The 26,875-nt window shown below is 36.7% G+C and overlaps 1 protein-coding gene across 3 annotated transcripts in view; it reads right to left on the reverse strand.

Moving 5' to 3' along the window:
• Abcb11 (ATP binding cassette subfamily B member 11) overlaps positions 1-26,875 on the reverse strand; it is a 92,456-nt gene that overhangs the window by 43,553 nt on the left and 22,028 nt on the right. For 2 of the 3 annotated variants that reach the window (XM_015479284.2, XM_048812428.1), the window contains 9 exons: positions 23,637-23,724; positions 21,975-22,108; positions 20,154-20,325; positions 16,941-17,065; positions 13,887-14,061; positions 6,000-6,113; positions 3,763-3,873; positions 1,786-1,911; positions 155-358 (listed from right to left, as the gene is read on the reverse strand). In XM_015479284.2, coding sequence (XP_015334770.1) covers positions 155-358; positions 1,786-1,911; positions 3,763-3,873; positions 6,000-6,113; positions 13,887-14,061; positions 16,941-17,065; positions 20,154-20,325; positions 21,975-22,108; positions 23,637-23,724 — 1,249 coding nt within the window. The remainder of the gene's footprint in view (positions 1-154; positions 359-1,785; positions 1,912-3,762; positions 3,874-5,999; positions 6,114-13,886; positions 14,062-16,940; positions 17,066-20,153; positions 20,326-21,974; positions 22,109-23,636; positions 23,725-26,875) is intronic. The other variant, XM_048812429.1, reaches the window with a different exon arrangement.

Consider the following 26,875-nt stretch of genomic DNA (forward strand, 5'->3'; position numbering starts at 1 on the left):
GAGGAGGAGGAGGAGGAGGAGGAGGAGGAGGAGAAAGAAAAAGTGCATAAAGAATTTAATGATCTGGAATTCAAAATTTTTAAACTGTGTACTATTGTGTAATTTTTTTCTTTCTGGCTTCTGGGTTTCCTTCTGGAATATGAGGCTAGGGTACCTGTGGCAGGGTCATGATGAAATTGTAGGCGTTGGCCTCCTTGGCAGCTCGGATTACGTCTTCCATTGTCGCCTCTTTCCTGCCATAGCGAATATTTTCTGCAATAGTGGTGGAGAACAGAACTGGCTCTTGTTCCACTACCCCAATCTGATCTCTCAGCCATTGGATGTTAAGAGAGCGAATGTCATGGCCATCCAGAGTCACCTAGGGAACAGAACAACATCACATGGTTTGGATCCCTTCAGGGTTCGGAATCAGGAGGTGATACTTAACCACGGAGGAGAAAAAAAGAGAGGCTGACAAGACTGTGACTGTCACAATTCCCCTTGAAGTGAGGCTGTTAGGACACAATGTATAATTGAAATCATGTATAGCTGTAGGGCAATTCATTGTAGAAACTCAAATGATGCATGTGTAGAAACATGATTACTTAATTTCACACTGTTAGCCCAGGAATGGACAAGTTCTAATTTCTCACTAAAGAGTAATGAGTTGTTCATCACACTTTGAATATTTTATTATCTTTTGACTTCTGATCAAAAAAGTGACCTCAAAATTATTTAAAAAGATAAATTAATAATCCCTATCTTATTTAAATGCTTTATAGTAAATCTTACTTTCTGGTAAGATGCATCAAATAACACTTAGCTGTTCAAAAGCAACTAAAGGCATAAATGGGAATGAATCAAAATCACTATAGGAAAAATGTGAAAATTTTACATCAAAAAATCATATTTCTAGATATTAGAGTCATTATGATGGCATGTAGCAAAGAATACCCAATTGAGAAGGAAATGTCTGTGGAAAAGGAAAATTCTATTATTTCTGCCTTGTCAGAGCAACATTATATGCATGATTGAGAACCCGTGGCATTGAAGCCATTTAACCTACAGTCACAACAAGTATCTCTCAAAGCATCAAGGAGATGCTGACAAGAATAATTTTGAGGCAGAGTATAAAGATGTGGCATCTACATACCTGAGTTCAAATACTGGCCTGATCATTCCTCACAGTGACTTGAGGCCATTCCTAATCTTTTTGACACTCTGCTCCCTCATTTGTTAAATGGGGATATGTACCTTTTGGGGTCATTGTGAAAATAAGGAATCATTTTTATGAAGTATTTGACATATAATATGTGGCAAGTAAGTGGTGATTATTAACAGTATTTATTTTCTTAATTTTAGTCTATGTTTACTCAAATAAATACAAGGAAAAAGAGATCACATCATTTGAGGAATTATATATAGAAAAGGTTTTCTTAAACCCAGCTTTTTGAAGTGGTAATCAAGGGCAATTCTTTGTTTATTTCTAGCTATGCCAGCTTTCCCATACTTGGCATTTGTAAATCATAAGGAATCAAAAATGATTTTGTTGCAACATAAGGAAAGAAGGGTAATAGGTAGTTCACTGTGAAAGCAGCAGCACCAGTTCAATTGTTCAGTGGTTACTGAGAGAATAGAATGACAGGTTAGTCACTGAATACTGTCACTATGCAGGGAATTCGTCTTCTCTATTCAGTAAGAAGTCATTAAATCTGTGTGAGCCAGGACAATCTCAGTTTGACAGTGGAGCACCACTTTTGCATTTCCCTGTCCCCATGAGTTGAGAAGTTTCTGGAAGACACATACCATGCCTTCACAGGGGTCGTAGAATCTCTGAATAAGCTGCAGTGCCGTACTTTTCCCACTTCCACTAGATCCTACTAAAGCTGTCATTTCCCCTGGTTTAATGACCATGCTGAGGTTACTTAAACTCTGAAAAGAAAAGAAAATTAAAAAGTTCAGATTATCACTGTGCTGTCAATCAGGCAACTAGGTTATAAGTTAGGATGCTCTGTGAGATCACTGTGTGTGTGTGAGTGTGCATGCGAGTTTACATATGTTCCACGGCACAGCCCTCAATACCCATCCATCACCAGCAAAAGGAAACAGGCCTAGGATCAGGTTTTAGCATTTGCCAATTACTTAATAACTGCAGCCAACAAATAATGATGTGTGCTAACACTGGTAAAATAACTAAGCCAGGCTGACTTCTAAAATATGTTCCAAAATCTAACTAAAAAACACTTCTGACATACTAGGATACCTACAGGAGACTGTCCCAATCTGTTAAAGAAAAAAACTCCAGTAAGTTAGACACACAATGCTACTTTCCTGACCAACAATTAACAACAAACTGACTTGTAGATTTTTAAGCTGTAATATACTGTATAGTGTGTGGGCATCTTACTTGAATACCTTGACCTAAAAAGTGTTTGTAGTGTGTTTCTAGGCCCTAAGCACTGAATGCCGGCTGGGGTCAAGAATGAGCAGTTCATTTGCAACTATCTGCTGAATATTTTATCAATGAGAGGTGATTTTTATATTGATTGTGTGAAGGTGGTTTGGGGGTTCTTGTGTGACCAAATCTTATATCTTTTATTACACACTGGATAATCAATCTTGCAAATATATTTCCACTTTCTGGCCTGTATTGGACTGTAAGCTCCCCAAAACAGAGAATTTTACCAAAGCAAACTATTGCCATTGAGAATAAAAGATAAAACAGAAATGAAATCAATGTCTCAATTCAACCAGTATTTATTGAGCTGCTACAATGAGCTGATTCCAAATAGGTACTATGAAGAAAGATTTAGACATTCATTCCTAAATATTTACTGAGTGAATACTACTTTGTGATTTGTACATTACAAAGCACTTTTAACATATATTATGGCATTTGATGTTTAGGTACATATGCAATATATAATGATAAAAATATACTTCAAATATGTAAACAGAATATATATTTACTTATACTTTATGCTTTTACATATATGCCTACATTATAGGTGTATAGAATGAGAATAAAGTTAGGCTAACAAGGTGGGATTTAGTTCTGTGGGGATAACAGAAATATTATTAAGAAAAAGAGACCAGAGATAACTCTGTTAAAAATGAGGAATAAATCTCATTTCAAAGTCAATTTATTCAGGGGGAAATGGATCCTAATTTTCCTGTAGAGTAGAATGTCTTTTTAAAGATCTTGCTTTGTAGTTTCAGAAAACTGTAAATTTCCTTCACCATGTGGCCTGGATAGTCACCTAGCACAAGGTACACAAGCATAATATCACCAGGGTACCTTCTCTAAAGACTAATGCAGTGACCCTGGTGAGCTTACAGATAGTATGTAAAAAGCCACAGACAGTGGCTTCCCTTTGCCACTCTGACCTACCCCCTCAGAATGCTCCACCTTCTGCAGTCTGTAAGGAAGTGGTGATAAAGCCCTGCGCCTTGATTGCTGGGGTTGCTTACAGTCTGTTTACCATGTGCTTAGAATGACAGGCTCTGACATTCATTTCAACAGAGCATCATATCCTTGACCTAACCTGAATGTTCTGTGAGACTGTCTGTGTTCCAACCACAGGGACTTACACAATTAATTATCACAGAACAATGAGGTGTGTCGCTTAAGATGGCACCACACCCAGTGATACTTCCAGAGAAACCTATCTCTGTCCCCAGTTACTGGAAACTGAGTCAGGCCTCAGGAAACAAGTAATGGCTCTGGAAATGAATAATCAAAAACAAATGTTTACCCTTTTCAGGGAAAAAACTGGCACTCACCTTCACCTTTGGTCTGGAGGGATAGTGAAAGGTCACATTATGGAATTCAATTTCACCCTTGACTCTATCCAGCTTGTAACCATCTTCTGACATGCTGTCAATGATGGGTTTCTGGAGGGCAATTCAGGAGAGATGTAGCAACAACACATGCTATATGCATTTACTGTCCATTTTAATTTGCGTTAACTCATAAAACAGAACAACCAGTAGGTAAAACACTGCAGAGATGTGCTAAAGATAAATTGCTTCTGCATTAAATATTTATTAATAATAGTGAATAATAATGATAATAATCACTACTACTTTTGAACTATTATATCACTGCATATTATTATTAAATGTGATACCTTAATATAATAATACATATTTTAGTCATTTAGTTAATATTTATTGAATTATTGCTATGAGATACGTATATATTATATTACCATGTTGTTAATTTAAAATATTATTAATGTTTGTTATAATGCATTAAATTATACATTAAACACATTATTTAAATATTATGGGGAGCAATGTGCAGAAATTTTAATTTACTTTTTCATTTACATAATTGTCATTATAACCTATCTAGACAAGTGATGTGCCTATTTTTCAGGTAAAGAAGTGGAGGAGTCTCAGATAAATTGTTTCTTGCCTGGGCCACACAAGTAATCAACTAAGATGGGAGCCACTGGTACTCATTGAGTACATAATATAGATGATGATTAGAACTATATATAAAAATACCCAATTGAATCCCACCATTGTGTACATCCACAAGAATAGGGTCCTAATTAGAATAAGAAATAAACTATGCTTATATGATTTTATCAAAATGGATTCTACTGTCACATATGACTAAAAATAATCCATAAAAATAAATACAAAGAACTAACTCTTGGCCAACAGAGTCTTCAGATGTTACCACCTTTCAATTGACTATACTGAATTTCACCGCTGTTTTTGTTAGTAGAAAGTCTAATCTAGAATTTAACCATTCTGGTTAACCAGTCAAGGGTGGTTAACCTCATGCTACCAAAATACTCCAGGTTCAACTTCTTCCCTCTTTCGTGACTGGTAATAGAAATTCATCACCATAGTTCTGCTTGGGGGTATGATGTAATCTACTTTCTTCTTGGATCTTTAATAAGAGTAATACAATAATCTTTAAATGTCTTAATTTTTAGTCATAATTTCACAGGGCCATGTATTTAATTTGAACATATAACAACCCTAAAATGAGACTGAATAAAGCATTACTTTTATATGCTTTCTAACAATCTCACAAATAAAATGACAAGCAAATAAAGTAATAGCAGTTTTCTCAGGTAGATGCCAGCCTCTTTGTTTGGCAAAATATTCTCAGGGTTCAGAGGACCCATGTAGTACCATTTATTCCCAGGCCTTCTGACTAAGCTTGTTGCATTTTTTTTTTTCAGAGAGGAAGAACATATTGCCATCCTCTCCCTTCTGTTTTTGAATTGTGACTTCCTAGATTGACCTCCAATGTGCTTCTCTAGATCCACCAGTAAAATCCTGGCCAGCCTACCAAGCTGCTTTATAAACCTCCTTTCTGCCACATTAAGAAAATATCCAATCTTATGAACCTGATCTTTTAGTCCTATATGCCTGGGACCCTTGCCTGTCCCTCCAGTCTCTGCCCCCTGCTCACTCTCTTCATTCACGCTCTTTGAGTTCACCAAGCCCTTGCCCAACTTGGAGGTCTAGCTTTCAGGAATCCCTCCCTGCTGTCACTTCCCATGCACCAATTTAAAGATTCCTTTCCCTGTCCCAGTCAACATCACATTGCCCTGCTCTATTTCCTTCACTGGACTCTGATATTGCCTCGTGTTTGAATGTGCTTACTTCTTTATCCCTATCTCCCAGTATGAGTATGAGAGCAGGGGCCTCATTTGTTCTGGATCACTGTTGCATTTCCAGCTCTTAGAATCAGGTGTAGCTGGTGATGGCAATTAGTAAGTATTGCTAAAGTAGAGCATTTTGATATGCTCCTCATATATTTTTAAAATATTTTTTAGTTTTAGGTGGATACAATGTCTTTATTTTATTTTTATGTGGTGCTGAGGATCAAACCCAGTGCCTCACATGTGCCGGGCGAGCGCTCTACCACTTGAGCCACAACCCCAGTTGCAAGCTCCTCATACTTTTTAATGTTAGAAGAAATTCCTTTAGGGTTCATTCCCTGCTTCGCCCCACCCACCCCCTACTGGCCTTTCCTTTTGGCTTTTACATACCCTGTCTATTGTCTCAAAAATACTGACGGCTGCTGCACGCCCAGCAGCAAAGGCTTCCAAACAAGAAGATGCATTGCCAAGATTCAAAGCTCCTGTTAAGACACTGAAGAAAATCTGAAATGAAAAGAGGGAAATAGTTTTTAATGTGTTTTTTCCAATTTGAAAATAGTATGCTCCTACCATTTGGGTCATCTCTGGAAACTGAGAGCTATCTCAGAAATATTCTTCCACAGGAGTTTGAAAGCTAAATGACTCTTTGGTGCTTGGAAAGGTCTGACCTAGTTTTTGTTCTATAAAGTATCTCCAATCTCTCTACTATTATGATTTCTAAAACTACATTTTTTTTCTGAACATCATTCTTCTAGAAAGTAGGAAAAATAAGATGTGGAAGCAAGGCAACACATATACACAAAGTAGGTTAGAATAGTTGGATAATCCATTGGATTTGTTATATACTCAGCCTTATAATGGTTTTCTAGTTGAAGGGTAACCTAAATAATAGACATACAAAGGTTGGCATGATTGTCCTAGAAGTTGGTTCATGCAAAATCAATCTGCCATTACTGCTACAAGTATGCTTGTCACTAGGATAACTATTGTTGCTACTGCTACTGCTGTTGTTCTACTGCTAACAATGATAGCAAAATATGTTGTAAGTGCTTTATACTTCATTTAATTGTCACAACAGAAGAGGAAACAGACATATTTGGAAGATCCCTCACTTGTCCTAGGTTACAACATGTACTTAGTAGTGTTTGAATCCAGGCATTTGACTACCATACTATGTAGCTCCCAACCTCATCTCGGCTGGCTGCATTTCAGGTGGAATGGCCAGGTTCCTGCACACAGCTGGGGAAGCTGTCCATTGACTTGCTGACTCAGCCATCTCTTTAAGTTTGGGAAAGACTACCTGATCATGGATGTTCCTTCCAAATAGCATTCTGTGTTAAATCTTTTTAATTTAAAATTTTTCTTATAATTGTTAACACATATTAATTGTACAAAATAATGGGTTCCATCATACTTACATCCTTACATATAACTTGCTTAAATCACATCCACACTCCCTACGACCATCACTTAGCCTCATCCCCCACCCTCTGGTCCTCTTTCCCTTTTCTGATTATCCCCTTACTACTTTCATGTCATAGATCATATGGTATTCTATTTTTAGTTTTTTTGAGGCATCTCCATACTGTTTTCCATAGTGGCTGTACTAATTTACATTCTCATAAACAGTATAAAAGGATTCCCTTCATCCTCACCAGCACTTGTTATTTTTTGTTTTCTTGATAATAACCACTATGACTAGGGTGAGATGGAATGTTAATGTCACTTGGATTTGCATTTCCCTGATGGCTAAAGATCTTGAGCATTTTTTCATATATTTATTAGCTATTTGTGCTTCTTTTGAGAAATGTCAGTTCAGCTTATTTGCCCATTTACTGATTAGATTACATGTTTTTTCTTGGTATTGAATTTTTTAATATTTATTTTTAGTTGCAGTTGGACACAATACCTTTATTTATTTATTTATTTTTATGTGGTGCTGAGGATACCTCACACATGCTAGGCAAACACTCTACTGCTGAGCCACAACCCCAGTCCCCTTGGCATTGAATTTTTTGAGTTCTTTCTGTAGTTGAGATACCTGAATAGCTGGCATTTTTTTTTCTCCTACTCTGTAGGCTGTCTCTTCATCCCATCAATTGTCTCCTTTGTTGTGCAGAAGCTTTTTAATTTGATGTAATCCTATTTGTCAATTCTTGCTACAATTTCTTGAGCTATTGGAATTCCATTCCGGAAATCCTTGCCTAGACCAATATATTGAACTATTTCCCCCTTATGTTTTCCTCCAGCGATTTCAAAGTTGTCAGCTTACATTAAGGTCTTTGATTCATTTTGAATTGATTTTTATACAGGGTAAGAGGTAGAGATACAGTTTCAGTCTTCTATAAGTAGATGTCCAGTTTTCCCAGCACCATTTGTTGAAAAGGCTATCATTTCTCCAACACATGTTTTTGGTTCCTTTGTCTGAGACCAGATGGTTATGGATGTGTGGATTTATTCCTGAGTCTTCTATTCTATTCCATTGATCTACATGTATATTTTTATGCCAAAACTTGCTGTTTTGTTTCAAGGCTCTATAATATATTACAAAATCAGATATTGTGCTACCTCTAGCATTGTTCTTTTTTCTCAGAATTGCTTTGACTATTTGGGTCATTTGTGTTTCCGTATGAATTTTAGAATTTTTTTTTTTTTGTAGTGTGAAGGATGTCATTGGTACCTTAATGGGCACTGCATTAGATTCGTAGATCACTTTTAGTAGAATAACCATTTTAATTGTCACACTCCATTAACATGAAGTGTCCTTCTCTCTTCTATTGTCTTCTTTATTTCTTCAGCAATTTATAATTTTCATTGTAGAGATTTTTCATCTCCTCTGTTAGGCAAGGCTTATTCCCAGGTTTTTTTTTGTTGATTTTTGGTTGTTTTTTTTTTTTTTGGCTATTGTAAATGGGATTGTTTTCCCTTTTATTTCTTCTTAATTTTTTTTTCTTCAGTACTGGGAATTGACCTCAGAGGCACTCTATCACTGTTATATCCCCTTTTCTTTCTTTTTGTTTTTGTTTTTGAGACAAGGTTTCACTTAGTTGCTGAAACTCACCTCAAACTTGTGAGTCTCCTGCCTCATCCTCCCAAGTAACAGGGATTTCCCAATTTCTTTCTCAGTGAGTTTATTATTAGTGTAAAGAAAGCTGGCAACATTTGTATGTTGATTTTGTATCCTGCTACTTTGCTAAATTTCTTATCAATTCTAAGAGGCTTTTGGTGGACTCTCCAGGGTTTTCTAGGTGCAGCATCATATAATCTGCATACCGGGATTATTTGACATTTCTCTTTTCCTACTGGTATCCCTTTTATTTTATTTCTTTCTCTTCCTGATTACTCTGGGTAATTTCCAGTGCTATATCAAATAATTATTGTGGGAGGGACTAGGATTGTGGCTCAGCAGTAGAGCGCTCACCAGTACCACATACAAATAAAGGCATTGTGTCCATCTACACCTAAAAATAAATATTAAAAAAAATAATTGTGGGAGTGGACACCCTTGCCTTGTTCCTGATTTTAGAGGAAATGTTTTTAGTTTTTCCTTATTCAGTATTATATTGGCTATGGATTTGTTGTATATAGCCTTTATTATGTTGAGGAATGATCCTTCTATATTTATTATGGGTTTTTATCATAAAGTAATGTTGAATTTTATCAAAGACTTTTTCTACATCTACTGAGATGACTATGTGACTTTTTTCCCTTGATTCTATTTATGTGTTGTAGTCCATTTATTGGATTGCATAAGTTGAACCAACCTTGCATCCCTACAATGAAGCCAACTCGATCATGGGGTATGATCTTTTAAATGTGATGTTTAATTTGTTTTGCAAGTATTTATTGAGGATTTTTGCATCCATATTAATCAAGAATATTAGTCTACCACTTTCTTTTTGTTGTTATTGTTGTGTGCTTGTCAGGTTTTGGAAGCAGGATAATACTGGCTTGTACTAGTGGTGTTCATAAAGACAAGGAGGAGGCAATGAAGCCATTTCTCAAGTTGATCTCTAGAAGGAACACAAGTCTCTTCTTAACCCTCCTGTCAACCAAAGAATGGGTACTAGTCATATGACTCACATGGAGGATCTTTCATTGGCCAAGCCTTCTTACCAAGGTGAAGTTGACACCTGTGTGAATATAGCCTTTTCAGGTAATCAAATGATCCCAGTATGGAGGTTTCCATAGACCAGACCCTACCTACTGGTTGTGTCCCATCAAAGCAAATTTCCCCAGAGGATCTCCACATTCTGTTTCTTACTTGTGGTTGGAGCAGTTGCTCTGTGGACTTTCTTAGTCTTCCAGCCATCTTCTTCCCTCTCCAGAAGCCTCTCCATTCCATACATCAGGATGATCAACAGGGCCAGGGCTGCTCCACATGGGTGGTGGGCTAAATTTATGCTTTCTCCCTCAATTACACACCCTATCCATGGGGATAAATGATCTTTTCATCTGTCCTTGTTCTCTTTCTTCTATCACAACAGAAGCTTCCTCCCAGAGTCAAGTTACTTAAATATATCAAGCCCCAATGTTTTTATCTGGAACAGAGGGGTAATGATAATATATACTTTGCAGGATTGTTAGGAGGATTAAGTGAGAAAATGTGTATAAAAACAGTTCATCCAGCACTGGTCACATAGATGAATGATAGTGATGAAGAAAATATTGAGAACTCACTCTTACAAGGTGGAAAGGTCAACAGACAGGACAGTTCTTATGATCTAAATTGGCTTAAGACCACCATTATCAGAAGTCTTACTATCTAAGTAAGGGAAACCTTCCTGTGCCCTAAATCTGGGGTGGGCAAACATCTTCTGGAAAGGCCAAGTACTATACAGTTCAGGCTTGCCAGGCCACATGGGCTCTCAATTACTCAACTCCACCATGTAGTACAAAAGCAGCCATAAATAATATGGAATAAATGCCTGTGGCTATGTCCCAATAAAACACTTTGTAAAAACAGGTGGTGGACTGGATTTGACCTGAGGGATGTATTTTTCTAACTCACTGGAGGCTTAAATTGAGGTTTGGAGTCAAACTCTCGCTCATCCTGGCTTTGCAAGCTGTGGCTTCATGCAAGTGTCTTCCTGGAGGTTCTTAGGAGGAGAGTGCATGACACAGGACGGATGCATGTGCCCCAAACTGTCACAGTAGACAACGCATCCCAATAGAGCAGCATTTTTTCACCCCAAATATCATACCCTTTAACCCTGTGGACAGAACAGTGGGAAAAGAGACAGCTGCAGAACAATGTGTGTAGGCTGTGCTGGAGGAAGGGGGCCTGTGGTTCCCTAGAAGATAGATCTGGAGGCAGGAAAACAGTGGTTCCATGGAGTCACAGAGACCTGAGTTCAAGTCATGCTCTATACCATTTGGCACATATTTTTTTACTTCATGGCCTCCCCTTTATTTTTGAAGTGATAGTATAATGACGCCAATTACAGAATACAGCTGTATGACCTGTGGTAATATATGAAATACCTCACTCAGTGCTTGACACCGTGCGCACGCTGAGTGGATGGGACTTTCTATTACTGTTATTGTTTTTTTCATTGAAACCTGAAACTCGAGAGACCTTTTGCCCCATTCAGTTGCCCAACATTCTTTCCTAAGAGATTACAGAGTAGATTTTTGTCTAAATATAAGTGATACTAATTACAGTCACTTATGTGAACCACTTACCATTTATGCCCAATTACCATGTAAACAGTAATGATTTTGTGTATCACAAAATATGCTAGATTAACCTAATTGTAAATTAGTTGATTGATTAAAACATTCAACTCAGCTCTAGAGTACTTAATCTTCATAGTTTGCTTCTTAAAAGTATGACAAAAAACTGTGTGTGTGTAAGAGAGAGAGGATTCTACTGCTAAAGGATGATTCTCCTCTTCCAAAAGAGGCACTTCCTTAGGCAGAGGCTCATAGGAATAGGTTAGAAGTAAGTAGTTCATAATTGATGATTAAAATGTTAGAGAAACATAGTATGTCATGTCCTCACACAGTAAGTACTTAAGAAATACTCAGTAAAAGAATGAATTATTCACAGAAAATCTAAAGTAGCCCATAGTCCAACTGGCAGGAGAATTAAAGATCAGAACCATAAAACTGGATTCTCGCTAGAGAGAGTTACCAGGGGGCTTTTTATTCAGTGCTTCCAACTGGAATTGTGTATTATTCAATTTTCAATTTATCAATTCATTTCCCCTCTGAACTGTCATTGGTGCATTCCTCTGCCCTCTCATTGTACGCATGGAATGAAATGAAGGAGGGCTTTCTCTGTGCGGGCCTTTCTACAGAGTGAGCAGATAGAAGCAGCTGAGGCTAAAGCCACCTACTGGTATCCCTGGTTTGGTAAATGTCAAGAGCTTTTAGAAGCATTTGGATCAATAAAGACAAAGGACTTTAGAGTGAGATTTCATACCTTCAATATTTTCACTTTTCTAATGTACAAAACTATGTCTAAGTTGTAAGGAATAGTAATACTTTCCCTTTTAAAGTTCATAAAACATTTTAATATGTATTATCGTATTTAATTTTTTAAACTAAGCTCAATGACATGCCAGATGTTCATATTTTTAGTGTATTATGATGCTCTTAATGAAATAAAGTCAATCATTTGTTTGTTGGTGGTGTTGGAGATTAAACTGGAGGCCTCAAGTATGCTAAGCAGGTCCTCTACCACTGAGCTACATCCCAGCCCTAATCATTGCTATTTGTAAATAAAAATCTTATTCAATTTTCCTTAAAAATATATTTATATTAAAAAAGTAGATCTCAAACTATAAGCTTTCAGATAAATGTGTGTGTGTGGGATGTGGTGCTGAGGATTGAACCCAGGGCCTTGTGCATGCAAGGCAAGCACTCTACCAACTGAGGTATATCCCCAGCCCTTTTAGCTATATTTATAGCTGAAAAATACATGATTTTGATATATTTTGTAGTTTAATTGTACCTGTTCCATCCAGAATCTGCAGCCCAAACATTTTATTTAGGAATCTTTTGTTTGTTTGTTTGTTTGTTTGTTTTTGTTGTTGTTGTTTTGCCTTCTTTTGTTTGGGATGGGTCTAGCTATTTTGCCCAGACTGGCTTTGAACTCACAACCCTCCTGCCTCAGCCTCTGACTAGCTAGGATTACAGGTGTGCACCACTGTACCTGGCATTATTTAAGAATCTTATATGAAGTGATTTCCCATCTCCCTGAGAGCTCAAATAAAACAAGTATTCTATTTTTACTTCAATTACCTCATAGACTTTACTGTCTGAGGGCAGAAAGGGGTGAGGACACATGTAAATAAGCGCAAATGCTCCATGTGAGACAAGTGCTCCGAAGAAAAACTGCAAATGCCATGAGAAAGAATGACAGACTGGATGGGGATGGAAGGCCAAGTGGGAAAGTGCCATTCAGCTGAGAATCCAGGGGGCCAGTGCAGACCACCGCTAAGGAGGAAAGACCATGGGAGAGGAAACAGGATGGGAAGCCCTCCCTGACCCCAGCCACATTGGTCACCCTGCTATTCACTCTCACGATTCCTTGTCCTCTGAAGCTCATGTTGCCATTTGCCATTATGCACTTACACGATTATTTAATTATTACTTGTCTTTCCCATTAAACTGTGAATCCCACCAAGCTACAACAAAACAAAACACACACACCAAAAAAAACCCCACAAAACATTTCTTTTGCTCACTATTGAATCCTCTGAACTTTGGATGGCTCTGGCATACAGTAGATGCTCAATAAGTACTTAGTGAATGAATAACTAACGGAAAGGACACTGAAAGTTAAAGTGGCTATGGCATTAGTAATGGCATGACACAGCACAAGTGAACAATAAAGTCTGTTTGTATTGTCTGCTCAGTTGAGGATATTATTGACTCTATACGTAACTCATTATGTTTCACAAATATGGCCATTAGGTACAGAGCTTGCACTGTAATTAAATTAAATCATGTGATCTGTTAATTTTTAACTGAGGATCACTGACTTTCCATTTTCTTGGCATACTATCATTTGGACTCAGGCAGAAAACCATCAATTTATAGCTATAATAGTTTTAGTTAATTAGAAATCATTAAATCTAATCAATCCAAATGCTCAGCAGCTCTTCACTCTGGAATGCCTAAGTATTGTTTTACTGCAGATAGACTCCGTCAGATCATTGATTTCTTTCCTCCCTCAGACACTAAAGGAATAAACCACACGTGTAATCCATGGACCTTTCTGAGATTCCAGCAGGAAACGTTACATCTAGATCAACGAGTTCAAAGTACCTGGACAAGAGTTCCTGGTGTGTATTCTCCTTCATCCAGGATGAGTTTGGAGCCGTACCAGAAGGCCAGCGCATAACAAAAAAAGATGAGACACCACATGTATCCAGTGAAGAATCCCATCACTATCCCTTTTCTAATTCCCCAGCGCTGGGCAAACACAAGATTTTTCTCATATCTGTGAAGAGAAAATGTTTGAGGTCATATCAGCAGATATAGCTCAAGTTATAATATTTAAAACAGGCCACAATGCAGTGGTTTTACTCAATCATCATAAAACCACCCCAAACATAGAGAAGCTTTAGGGAAAAAAAAATCCACAATGACCTTTGCAATTATTTAAAGTCTGTTTAAAACTTTCAATGTAAAGTTGATCAACTTTTCTCCATCCTCTTTCCACTCCCCATCCTCTGGTAACCACTTTTCAACTCCCAACTTCTATGAGATCAACTTTATTTTATATTCCACTTGAGTGAGATGATGTGGTACTTGTCTTTCTGTGTCTGGATTATTTTCCTCAACATAGTAATCTTCGATTCTATTCATGTCATTGTGAATGACTGGGTTTTGTTCTTTTTCTGCTAAATAGTGTTCCTTTGTGTATATGTACCACATTTTCTTTATCAATTCATCAGTTGATAGATTGACTATTTCCATTTCTTAGCTCTTGTGACTGGTGCTCAACAGACATGGGAATGCAGATGTTTCTTTGACATAGATTTCATTTCCTTTGGATTCATAGTCGGTGGTAGGATTATCAGAGCATACGGTTGTTCTATTTTTAATTTTTCGAGGAATATTAATAATGCTGAACATCACTAATAAACAGAAGAGGATTTTTTTCTTTGGTGAAAAAGTTTTAATCTGGGTTATTTGTTCTAGTTGTGGGTTTTTTTCCAATTTGTTTACTTTGCTATTGAGTTTTTAAGTTCCTTACATATTCTGGAAATCAACTCTTTGTCAGATGTATAGTTTGCATATATTTTCTTCCATTATGTAAGCTGTCACTTTGTTAGGGGTTTAGCCCCGCTGCTGAGCAGAAGCTTTTTAATTTAATGTAATCCAGGTTTTCTTCTAGAAGTTTCATAGTCTTGGGCCTTAAATTTAAATTTTAATCCATTTTAGGTTGATTATCATATATAGTATGCAAAGGAATATTAAATTTTCTTCTGCAAATGAATATTAAATTTTCCACACCATTTATTAAAGAGACTGCCCTTTCATCATTGTGTGTTTTGGGACTCTATCAAAACTAAGTTAATTGAAGGTCAATGTGTGGATTTATTTTGGGGCTCTTTATCTGTTCCATTGCTCTATGTGTCTATTTTTAAGCCAATACCATTCTGTGTTGATGATTAAATGTAGCAAGAGTTTGAGATCAGATAAAGGTGATACCTTCAAATTTGTTCCTTTGCTCAAGTCTGTTTTTGCTGTCTGAGATATTTTGTGGTTATGTATGAATTTTAGAATTTGTTTTCTATTTCCATGGAAAATGTCATTGGAATTTTGACAGGGATCAGATCAATTCTGTAGATTGCTTTAGGAAATATGGAGATTTTAACAATATTCAATTCTTCTAATCCACGAACATAGGATATCTTTTCATTTGTTTGTACTTGCTTTAATTCCTTTTATTAATGTTATATAGTTTTCAGTGTACAGATCTTTCTTCTCCTTGGTTAAATTTATTCCTAAGTATTTTAAATTTTGTACCTATTACAGATAGGATTATTTTCTTAATTTCTTTTTTCTGATAGTTCATTGTTAGGGTACAGAAACACTACTGTGTTTTGTATACTGATTTTGTATCCAGGAACTTTACTGGATTTGTTCATTTCATTTAACAGTATTTAGGTAAAATCTTCAGGGTTTTATCTATGTACTGTGTCATCTGAAAGCAAAGACCTCTTCCCTTCTTCCTTTCTATTTAAATGTCTTTCTATTCTTTCTCTATACTAATCGCTCTGGCTAATAAAAGTGGCAAGAGTGGTCACCCTTATCTTGTTCTTGACCTTCAAGGAAAAGCTTTCACACTATGGAGTATGATTAGCTGTGGGATTGAAATAAACAGCTGAACTGTGTTGAGGTTCATTTGTTGAGAGTTTGTGTCATGCACAGATGTTAGATGTTGTCAAATGACTTTTCAGCATCTATTGAGATGATTGTATAGTTTTGCCTTTCTTTCTGTTAGTGTGATGCATCACAATTTTCATATGTTGGGCCATCCTTGCATCCCAGGGATAAATTCCACTTGATCAGGGGAAGGACGCTAAATTTGGTTTGCTAATATTTTGTTGGGAATTTCTGCATCCAAGCTCATCAATGATATTGGCCTATCATTTTTTCACTTGTATCCTTGTCTGTCTTTGATATCAAGGTGATGCTGACATTATGAAATAAGTTTGATGATTCTCTCCTCTTTAGTTTTTTGAAAGAGATTTTGAAGGATTGGTATTAGTTCTTCTTTAATGTTTTCTAAAATTCAACAATAAATGCACTAGGTCCTGGACTTCTCTTTGATGGGAGACTTTATTACTGATTCTTTCCTTACTCATATGGTCTGTTGCCGTTTCCTATTTCTTTATGATTTCATCTTGGTAGGTAGTATGTTTCTGGGAATTTATCCATTTTTTTCTAGGTTATCCATTTTGTTGGCATAAAATTATTCATATAGATTCTTATGATCCCTTATATTTTTGTGATTTATTGTACTGTCTTATATAGACTCTTTTTGATGGCAGCAAACAGCATTATACAGAATGGCATGAGATGCTCTATATGCACACATATCATCAGAGTTTGAAATAAATTTCTGACCTTAACTGGCTTTCTGAGAATAAGCAACTTCAACACTTTCAAAAATATATTATTAAGGTTTTGGACTTCTGGTAGTGCTTTGACTAATCTGAATGATTCTGTGAAGCTACCTGTTGACCAAATGTTTCTTTTGATCAGTACAGACCATGGATCTGCCATTTTGTACAGAGTGAGGAAAAGTCAGGGTACTATGCAGATTGATGAAGTTCAGGAAAATAATAGACATTCCAATTAACCAACCTTTCGATCTCTTTTTCCTCACCACCAAAAGCAGCCACAGTTCGCACAGAGGAAATTACTTCATCAGCCACTGACCCTGCTTTGGCATAAGCCTTCAACTCAAGGTCTGTAAACTTGGCCACACTCTAAAGTTCAAAAGAAGAAGAGAAAATATAAAGAGTAGGTTATTAGGTAGCTGGGCACGGTGCTGATCCCAGGGGCTCAGGAGGTCAAGGCAGGAGGATCACAAGTTCAAAGCCAGCCTCAGCAACATAGAGAGGTCCTAAGCAACTCAGCCACATCCTGTCTCTAAATTTAAAAAATATAAAAAGGGGCTTGGGATGTGGCTCAATGGTTAAACACCTCTGGGTTCAATCCCTGGTACAAAAAAAGAATAGGCTATTAGGTAAGTCAGGAAGTCAGGTTGTCATTTAGTGATTCATTTAACAGAGGTAAACACATGACAGGTTTAATATGCCACTAGATTCCCACCATAACACAGGAGGAAGGAATTTGGTCCAAGTTTGGTTTATGTTAAGCCCATCCTTGAGTGTTTGGTTTTTGATATATCAAAATGACTCCAAAAACTCCCTCACAGAGTAAATCCCCAATGCGACATTCTATAGCACTAAAGTGTCCCACTCATTATATTGATGAGGTTCCCAAGTCAAATCAGGTCATATTTCATTTCTGTTAGTTAGAAACCATTGCACAATTTATAGACAAACCAGAGAAGCAAAGACTAGAGGCCCATGTGGAATATAGAGTGAGAGAGTTCAAAGGCACAACACTGAAGAGGTAGCTCCAGAGGAGAAAGCTTTAGATAAATGTTACATCATTTTGACTTAACTGTAGGGGCTTAATTATACTTTTTATTTTTACAAAATGAAATGAAAAGACATATGTTCTTAGTAACAGACAAATTACCTTTTCTAAAATTAGACTTGGATTGAGTCCTAGTAAAAGTCAACTCTCAAAGAAATCCCTGTACAGATTAAGAAACATGGAGGAAAAGCACATGTTGTGGAAGATTCACTATATCAGAAATCTAAAAACATATGTAATTCTCAGAGCAAGGGAGTTTATTTTCCAGCAGTTTCCCAAACTTTCAGCAGCAAAAGTATGATCAAACAAAATATTAGGATTCTAAAATACAAAATGAGTAAAAATATTTTTCAATATATTTATTATTTTATCAGTCCACAATTTATAAAACTTCATGACTTGGAAAGGCATTAGTAAGGATAGAAAAATTGTTTTCATCAACATTAAAATTTTGCACTTGGTCATTATGAATGACATTGTAGTTTTATCATACTCCTTACCTAATTTATTCCTGAAATATGCATTTGCAGCACAATAATGATAAAATTAAGTAGTTGTGAATGTAATAATAGAATATTAAATTAATCTCAGCACAACTTCAATTAAACTGGTCTAGGAGGGACTGGAGATACAGCTTAGTGGTAGAACACTTGCCTGGTATGCACAAGGCCCTGGATGGATCCTCAGCACCACAAAATAAATAAATAAATAGCCAATACATAAATATATTCACCCAGCAGCTTAAGAAATCTATATTTGGAAATACATGACAATTGTTCATGTTTCTCATCCTGAATGTTAAAACTTGACAAAAGCATACAAAACCTACAATAGTTTCTAACATATTATATGTTGCCCATCTCTACCTCTTTTGCCTTCACTTTGGATCTAGTGAAATGGCGCAACAGCATTCCAAACCCATTTACGAGCAGTTGGAATGTGGGCACTGAGACAACAAGTCAGATTATAGTCCTAAATCTGTTCATGACCAAGTCAACCAGACAACATTTTGAGTTTCCAACACACTAAAACATGGCATATCATCCATTTGAATGTGTATATTAGTTGATCACAGGTTTGAAGGAAGAGATTAAACGTATGTAAGCAAAAAAACAAGCTGAATCAAATGCAGCACAGCTGGAAAGTATTCCATAGGAAAGACTGTGGTCAAGCTTGTGTGATGCAGTGGGTTTAAAAAAAAATGATAAAATACATTTTCTCTAATGGATTCTGTGCCAGACAGTGTATTTCAGTGTGTTACTTGGATAATACCCTAAATCATCATGATGATATTCATGATATTCATATTCACAATTATATGATCCTACTTTATATGTGATTATATTCATAATCATCATATTATCCTACTTTAAAGATGAATAAGCAGGTTTTGATGAATTAAATGTTTTTCTTGAGTCACACAAACTTGTTAGTAAGAAAACCAGAGGGTGACAGAGTGGAGTGCAGTGAGCTCTTTGCTACTGTCACTTTCAGCCTATTTTCTACATTACCTGTGAAATAATATAATTTATTAAATAATATATCCAGTGTCTTATAAGACTATTTTGCTAGAAAATATCAGGTAGATTAATTCCTTTTGTTCAATGATGTATAGAAGTCACGAAGATTTTCACTTAAATTCTACTCTCATGGATAGCAAAGTTTAGTGTGCCTGAACCCACGACCTGCTTTCCATTGTGGATGCTCTAAAAGTAAAAAATAATAATGCCTAAATCCTTGGGAGTATTTTTAACTGGAGTGTCCCCAAACTCCTACATTTGGTCTTAGGCTTAAAAGCTGAGAAACAGAGATGGTAAGAGAACACTCAGAATGGATCAGACAAGCTCTCTCGGAGACTGATGAGATGGAATGGAGAACAGAGCTGTGATTACAGAAATCTCTTTGAGTTACTTACTGATCTGGGTATATTTGTAATATTTAAGGGAATCATCTGATCTCTGGAGCACATAGAGAGCAACAAGAACACTGGAGAGTAGGTGGGGATTTGGCATCAGGGGGTTCCCTTGAACTCAAATCCTGCTCTGTAAGCTGTGCAGTCCCAGTTAAGTCCTTTTACTTGTTAGAGCTTCAGTTTATTATATTTAAAACAATGTTAGTACTTTCATTATACAATTATAGTAAGAATTAGAGATAACAAATATGAAGCTCCTAATAGTACCTGGCAAAATAGTAGATGTTCAATAAATATAGTTGTTTGATATTAATAAAATAATATTTATCTTATTAAAATATCATTAATTCCTGCTGTATGAAATTTATTTGATGCTGTGGAATAAATCAAAATAGCAATAATTATATCGAGTAAACAAAGAAGAAAAGCTTCATATTTTGGTTTGTTTATGAGTGCAAATGTCTTCCCATGGAGGAAAATCAAAAAGACATTCTTACCAAAGCAATGATGCCTGCTCCAATCCCAATGAGAGGGCTGACAGAAATAATAACGAAGGTCAGTTTCCAACCCCTTAAAAATCCCAATAGGAACCCACAGATGGCTGAGGTCATGCGCTGAATGAATGTGGCCATTTGGTCACCAATGGCTTCATTGATTTTATTAATATCACTAGAAACAAGAGAGACTTGAATCACTAAAACAATTTGGCCAACTCACATGGCTCACTGACGTTCACTTTCTTCTAAACACACCCATCTCTGGCCCACCATTGTCCTCAGGTAGTATAACAGATGCTCAAATCTTAAAATATTTGCTGCACCTTGGGATGTGATCTAGCTTCTCTGCTCATAGCCAACTTTGGTCACAATTTCCCAGCTGATATCCATTCGACATTGATGATAAATTTTGGAAACAACCTTATTTGTCTCTCTTTCTTGCAGTTAATATCTCTGGCCTGTCTGGAGAGTCCTTCCCTTCAGGTCTGATAAATCCTCTCAGCCTCAAAGGTGTATTCACATACCACCTCAGTCATAAATTTTAGGTATTCCCAGGAAGAAGTAGTATCTTCCTCCCTGTGTTTCCATGGAAATATGATTAATCTGCGTGCTTTGTGTTTGTTTGAATGTAGTTACTGCATTCTGTTAATAAGCAGCAGTGAATAGTGGCTAAATGTGGCTGAATTTAAACACAAGCTGTTTGTGGACAAATCACTTTACCCTTTTTGTGTTTAAGCTTTCTCATCTATAAAATGGGGATAGTAACAGTGGCCAATAATGAGAATTAAATTAGCTAATATATGAAAAGCATGTACAACAGTACCTTTCAAATACTAAGCCACCAATATGTGTTAGTCTGAGTATTTATTTGGTTTTTCCTCTTATTCCTTTGGCTAGTCATTCAGAATATTGGTGGAAGACAGTCACATAAAGTTCCTCTTATCCACATGGAGAAAAGAGGGCTTGGGACTTAAGTGGGACTTAAGAGCAAGAAAGAACCTAAGGAATACCCAGAGATTAGATCATCATATTCTAACAAGTTTAACATCCAGCTGTTCAAGATCACAGTAAGTAAGCGGTAAGTAAGTAACTAAGTAAGTGCTGGAATCTAGGGGCCTAAACTTTAGCTTTGTTTTCTCTGAATATTGTTTTTCATGGAACCTCAAAGGTCAACCCAATTCAATAGGGTTCAACTGGTTCTAACTCAGGGCTCATTGAGAAATTCTGGGGGCCCATTAATGATCCAAACTATGCTATACTTGGATGTAAACTGGCTATGTTGAGGTGATGATGATTACAATTTGCAGTATTAGGGATTGCACTCAGGGCCTCTTGCATACTAAGCAAGTGCTCTACCCTGAGCTTCATTCCCAGCCCATAAACTGAATTTAAATCTGGTTTTCAGTTTGAACCCTTCTCAAACTATTTTTGGAATTATCTTTGTTTTTTTGTGTGCAGAAATTATTTAGATAATTAATTTCGAATTGTATTTTCCATAGGTGTGTAGATTAGAATAGCCTGCTTCCATTTCTCCTTCTGAGGTCAAATAAACCTACTTCTTTAAACTCTTCTATTATACTTCATTTCTGATGTTTTAATCAAGGGCCTACAACCCAAATTGAAGTTACCTAGCTTCAGTATTTAATAACCATATTTAAAAGGCATTGCCTATGAAAAAGGCCAGGCTTTCTAAGAAAGCCAAACCTAATGAGCAAATATATTCAATCTAACTGAAGATATTTTCAAATTGTTGTTTAATTTAGAAACAAGTTTTATTATCAAAAACATGACACTTAAAACACTGTTCTACCAGCAGCTTACTCAGAGAATCTTGTATTCAACTCGCCCACGGCATGGCAGTCAAACCACCCGATTTCCATTCTCATTATTCTCCTAAAGTAAAATTTTCTCATTTTCTGTATCTGATGGGCTCCAGCAATGACCCAAAAGCACACCTGAAAATGGACAAAAGAACGCTTAGCATGGCGATGTTACAAATATTTAACTCCTTCTCTTTTCAGAAGATAACACTTTTCGTGTAATGGTTGAAAACAGAAGGGAAATAATTCACAAAATGCCTCTTCTTGGAACCTAAGGAGTGATTTCTGGCACTGGCGGCTAAAAGTGGAGGTGAGCAGAACAACTTTGGAGGGTGTGGCCAGAAATCTGGGTTTGGATCCAACTCTGACACATTAACAACCCCTTAACTTCTAGACTTCACCCTATCAATGTTCACTTTCTCCATGAGTGAAATAAGGCTCATAGCACCAAAACCAAGACATCGTTGCTCTAAAAATCACTGGCTTTGCACACTACTTCTGGGTGAATTTTCCCCCTAACAGGTATGCTGATAAGCATTCATACGTAGGTTTCATGCAATGATGTTTAAGGACATGTAACACGAAAAGGATGGAACGCGCAGGGAAGCTAATCTGTGGTTAGACATCTCCTAGTGAAGGAAAGTAAGCATGTCATCAAAAGTCCTAGAGCAGGACAGATGGGTTCAATTATCTTTACAACTAATAATATCTGGAATTCTTGAATAACTTTGAAGAGGAATTTAATATTTTTTTTTCATTTTAGAAGCACTTGGTTTTATTGCACAGAAGCAATTGAAAGTGGACTCCAGTGGAAAGTGCGCCCTGTTGTGATTCAGTGGCCAGTGCCCAGCCTCATGGGCTCCCGTTCTTGCAGAATAAGAGAGTGCTGGGCGAGGGCTTGACCACTCCTTTGGAAAACAGAAGGCATTCGGGAATAGGTTAAGACATCTCAAGCATAATGTGTTTCTAACTGCTCATTCATTATTGCGGTCATCTGTCAGTACATAAAGGAAGTAAATGCACTTATTTGGAGAGGAGGGGAGCAGTTTCTGTAGTCAAATGTTTACGTGTAGCATTCGGCATATTATCACATTCGGCTACATAAGCTATCATAACATAGTTGTCCATCGCCTGGAGAGGGTTTGGGACATGGGGTGGGGAGGGGGTCAGGAACTGCAGAAGGTGGCAAAAAATGGAAAAGTTTTCTTCCTTAAGAAGAATTAAATAATCCTAGGCCTTCCATGACTTAATTCACATTTACAGAATGCTGGTTGGAATGCAATTTAATGAGACTTCAACAATGACAGAGGAAAAGAAATTACACTGTGCTTTCCTTTACCTCCACTTGCTTGGCTTTCTCCGGGCTACTCAATTCTCTCCTACAAACACACCCACAGCTGTGCTTTCTGAGCTCAGGAGAGAGAATAAAGTAGTGAAGGGCAAGAGAAATAGACATTGCAACTAAAAGTCTACTCTCCCCTTCTGGACACATGATTCTTTTCCCTGAGAAAAGCATCCCACCCGCTTTCTGTCACATCCTCCCAACACAGAAGTGCTATTTTTATGGTTTTCCAGTAGCTTAAAGGTTAAAGTCAACACTGCATTTCATGTAATGTCAAGAGCCCAGATGTTGATCAGTAAATAAAATGGAGGTTCTACTAACCTGAATATAGCCTAAGAGAAGTACTGCGGCACCAGTAATGGCATAGAAACTGGCAAAAAAAATCATTTCATTTTCAATGTCCAGCAACCTTCAAAAGAGGGAGTGGGAGAGATGTTAAGACTTACAGGTAGGAAGAAATTACCAAGGGTTATATTTGTATGTACAGAGGGATTTAAAATATATAGCTGGCCATGGTGACACATGCCCATAATCCCAGCGGCTTGGGAGGCCAAGGCAGGAAGATCACGAGTTCAAAGCCAGTCTCAGCAATGGTGAGACGCTAAGCAACTCCGTGAGAACCTGTCTCTAAATAAAATATAAAACAGGGCTGGGGATGTGGCTCAGTGGCCGAGTGGCCCTGAGTTCAATCTCCAGTACTGAAAAAATAAATAAAATTAAAATTAAAACAAAATATATGAAATATATGTGCTATGTAGTTCTATTAAATGAGTGAGGCATTTTATCTATGCAAAATTATTATCAATTCAACCAAAACTCTAAATAGATTTCATAGTACCAATCACAGAAAATATGCTCATCCCCTTTACTTCTATAAGCAGAGATGCTAAGAGTGTAAATGATCTTTCAGCAGTTACTAGAAGAGAGGGGTCCCTGAATGGTTGCCCCGTGCTCCCTTCTCCTTGGATCTTTCCACTCATATACATGCAGTGATAGAGCAATCATAGCCAGAGAAAGGTTGAAAGTCTGATAGACTGTCTAAAAAGACACATAGAATGAAGGGTGCTGTAAACCAAGAGGCTTACCATTACCTCCTGTGGGAATCTAAGCCAGCTTTTCAATTTCTCCATCTCAGAGTGACACTGTGAAAAATGTGCATGTCATCTTTCCAAAGGGGAGAAAAGCCCTTTCTTTGCCCTGTCTTCTTGCTGACTACAGCCCAAGAAGCTCCCTTTCAAGACAGTTTCTAAAGTTGAAGCCAAAGGCACTTGCAGGAAATAGCAAGAAAGCGCTTTGCATTTTCCCCAGCAGAACTACGTGTGATGGCACAAGGTTTGGGATTGGCAGGACCAAGAAAGGGAGGGGAAAAAATATTCTAAAATTGCTTTCAGGAAATAAGGAATGTTACAATTAGAAAATCAACATATTGGCTGATAACCATGCTGACCCTTTAAGACAAGTTAAATGATAGATGATTTCTTTCAAAAAGCAGAAGCAGCATCTTCATCATGGATGAACATCCTGCACCATTCCTGTTCTCTATCAGACCTTCTTGTGACTCAAACTTGAATTATTCTCTCCCTTTAGAGAACTCAGACCAAATAATTTACTTAATATAGAACAAACTTGTTTCACAAGTTTTATTGCCATCTGGCAGCAATATTCTATAGAAGGTAAAAAATAAAATAAAATATTTTTCTTCCTTAACAGGGAAGGGTTAAGTTAACCTAGCTCTTCTATCTCTCAAATATAGAATATGCTTTTGATTCACATTTGCAGAATTGGGGTTGAAATGTAGTTTGGCAAGACTTTAACAATGAAAGAGAAAAAAAATTTACATTTTGTTTTTCTTTACTGTATTCCACATATTTATATGGAGTATATTCGTATTTTTCTTGCTAGTAAATTGCAGTCTACTTGAGGTAAAGGCTGGTTTTATACTGTTTGGGCACTCTTCTCAAAGTGTGGTACAATATCTATATAAAGTAGGTAATCAGTAAATGCATCTTGATTTTACTTTGACTTTTAAAATACTAATAAAGAAGAAAATAACTGCCACGGTCAACTCCTCTGACAATCTCTAAAGCAGGTAAAACTCAAATCACATCTCCAGATTATTATGGAAACTAGGGGAACCTAGAAAGCCAATGGTCTCCTGCCTGCACTGTAGACTAATCCCCAGGAGTTGGTGCTACACATTATCAGCACCAACTGCAGGCCAAGAGCTATGAGATGGCAGAAGTGTGTCCAAGTCCTAGTTTCAGAACCTTGGTGGCTCTGCATTCCTAAATAAATAGGACACTTACCGATAGACAAATAACTTACCTTTGGGCAAAGTTACTTTATAGAACATTCATGTGAACTGGTTGCACACTTACCACTAGCTAGATGTTTATTTCAGAGAATGACAGCTTTCCCCCCAAGAAACTATTTTTCATCCGCATTCAGGAGTTTTCACTATTTTTTTATTTTAGCCATTCTGGTAGTTGTATAGTGATATCTCATTTTTATTTTGTTTTCCCCTAACTAATAATATCGAACATTTTTTTTCATGTGCTCATTTGCCATCTTCACAGCCTTAGTAAAATGTCTTTTTCCCATCTTCTAATTGGAGTTTGGTTGTTCTTAACATTGAGTTTTGAAAATTCTTGATGTCTTCTAGACTCTAGTCTTTTTGTTCTACATATAATAGGTAAATATGTCTCTCATTCTGTTTTGTGTCTTTTCACCATTCTACAGGGTCTTTTGCAGATCAAAGTTTTTAATTTTAATGTGAAATCCCTAATGGAAAGTATTGATTTTTTCTTTTTTGAGTTTTGCTTTCGGTTTTAAGTCTAAGAACTCTTTGGTTATCCCAGAACATGAAGTGGTCTCCTATATATTTTTCCAAAAATTGACACTTTAAAAAATATCTGGGTCCAAGATCTTCTTGAGCTTTCATATGGGTGCATTTTTTTTAAACTATGGATATCCAATTGCTTGACTATCACGTGATAAGAAGTTTATTCCAATGAACTGCTTTTTCTACCTTTGTAAAAAATCAGATGTAAGTGTGTGAATCTATTTCTGGGCTCTCTGTTCTATTCAACTGATCTGTATGTCTGCCTTCTGTCAATACCACATAGTCTTGATTATAGTAGTTACATAATATACCTTGAGATCAGGTAGACAGATTCCTTCCATTTTATTGTTCCTTTTTTTAAAAAAAAAACTGTCTTAGTTACTTTAGCTCTTTTCTCTTTTCACATGATTTTAAAATAATCTTGTATCTATAAAAAATTAATCAACCTAAGTGTCTAACAATGGCTCAATGAAGAAAATGTGACATCAAGAATCAATAAGAGGGATGAAGTCAAACTAAAAAGGTTCTTCTCAGGAAAGGAAACAATCATCAATAACATTAAAAGAAAGCCTACAGAATGGGAGAAAATCTTTACCACATGCACATCAGATACAGCACTAATCTCCAGGATATATAAAGAACTCCAAAACAACACCAGAAAAGAAAGAAAGGAAGGAAGGAAGGAAGGAAGGAAGGAAGGAAGGAAGGAAGGAAGGAA

This window comes from Marmota marmota, unplaced genomic scaffold (assembly GCF_001458135.2).
Source record: "Marmota marmota marmota unplaced genomic scaffold, marMar, whole genome shotgun sequence".
In the NCBI taxonomy this organism is placed as follows: domain Eukaryota; kingdom Metazoa; phylum Chordata; class Mammalia; order Rodentia; family Sciuridae; genus Marmota; species Marmota marmota.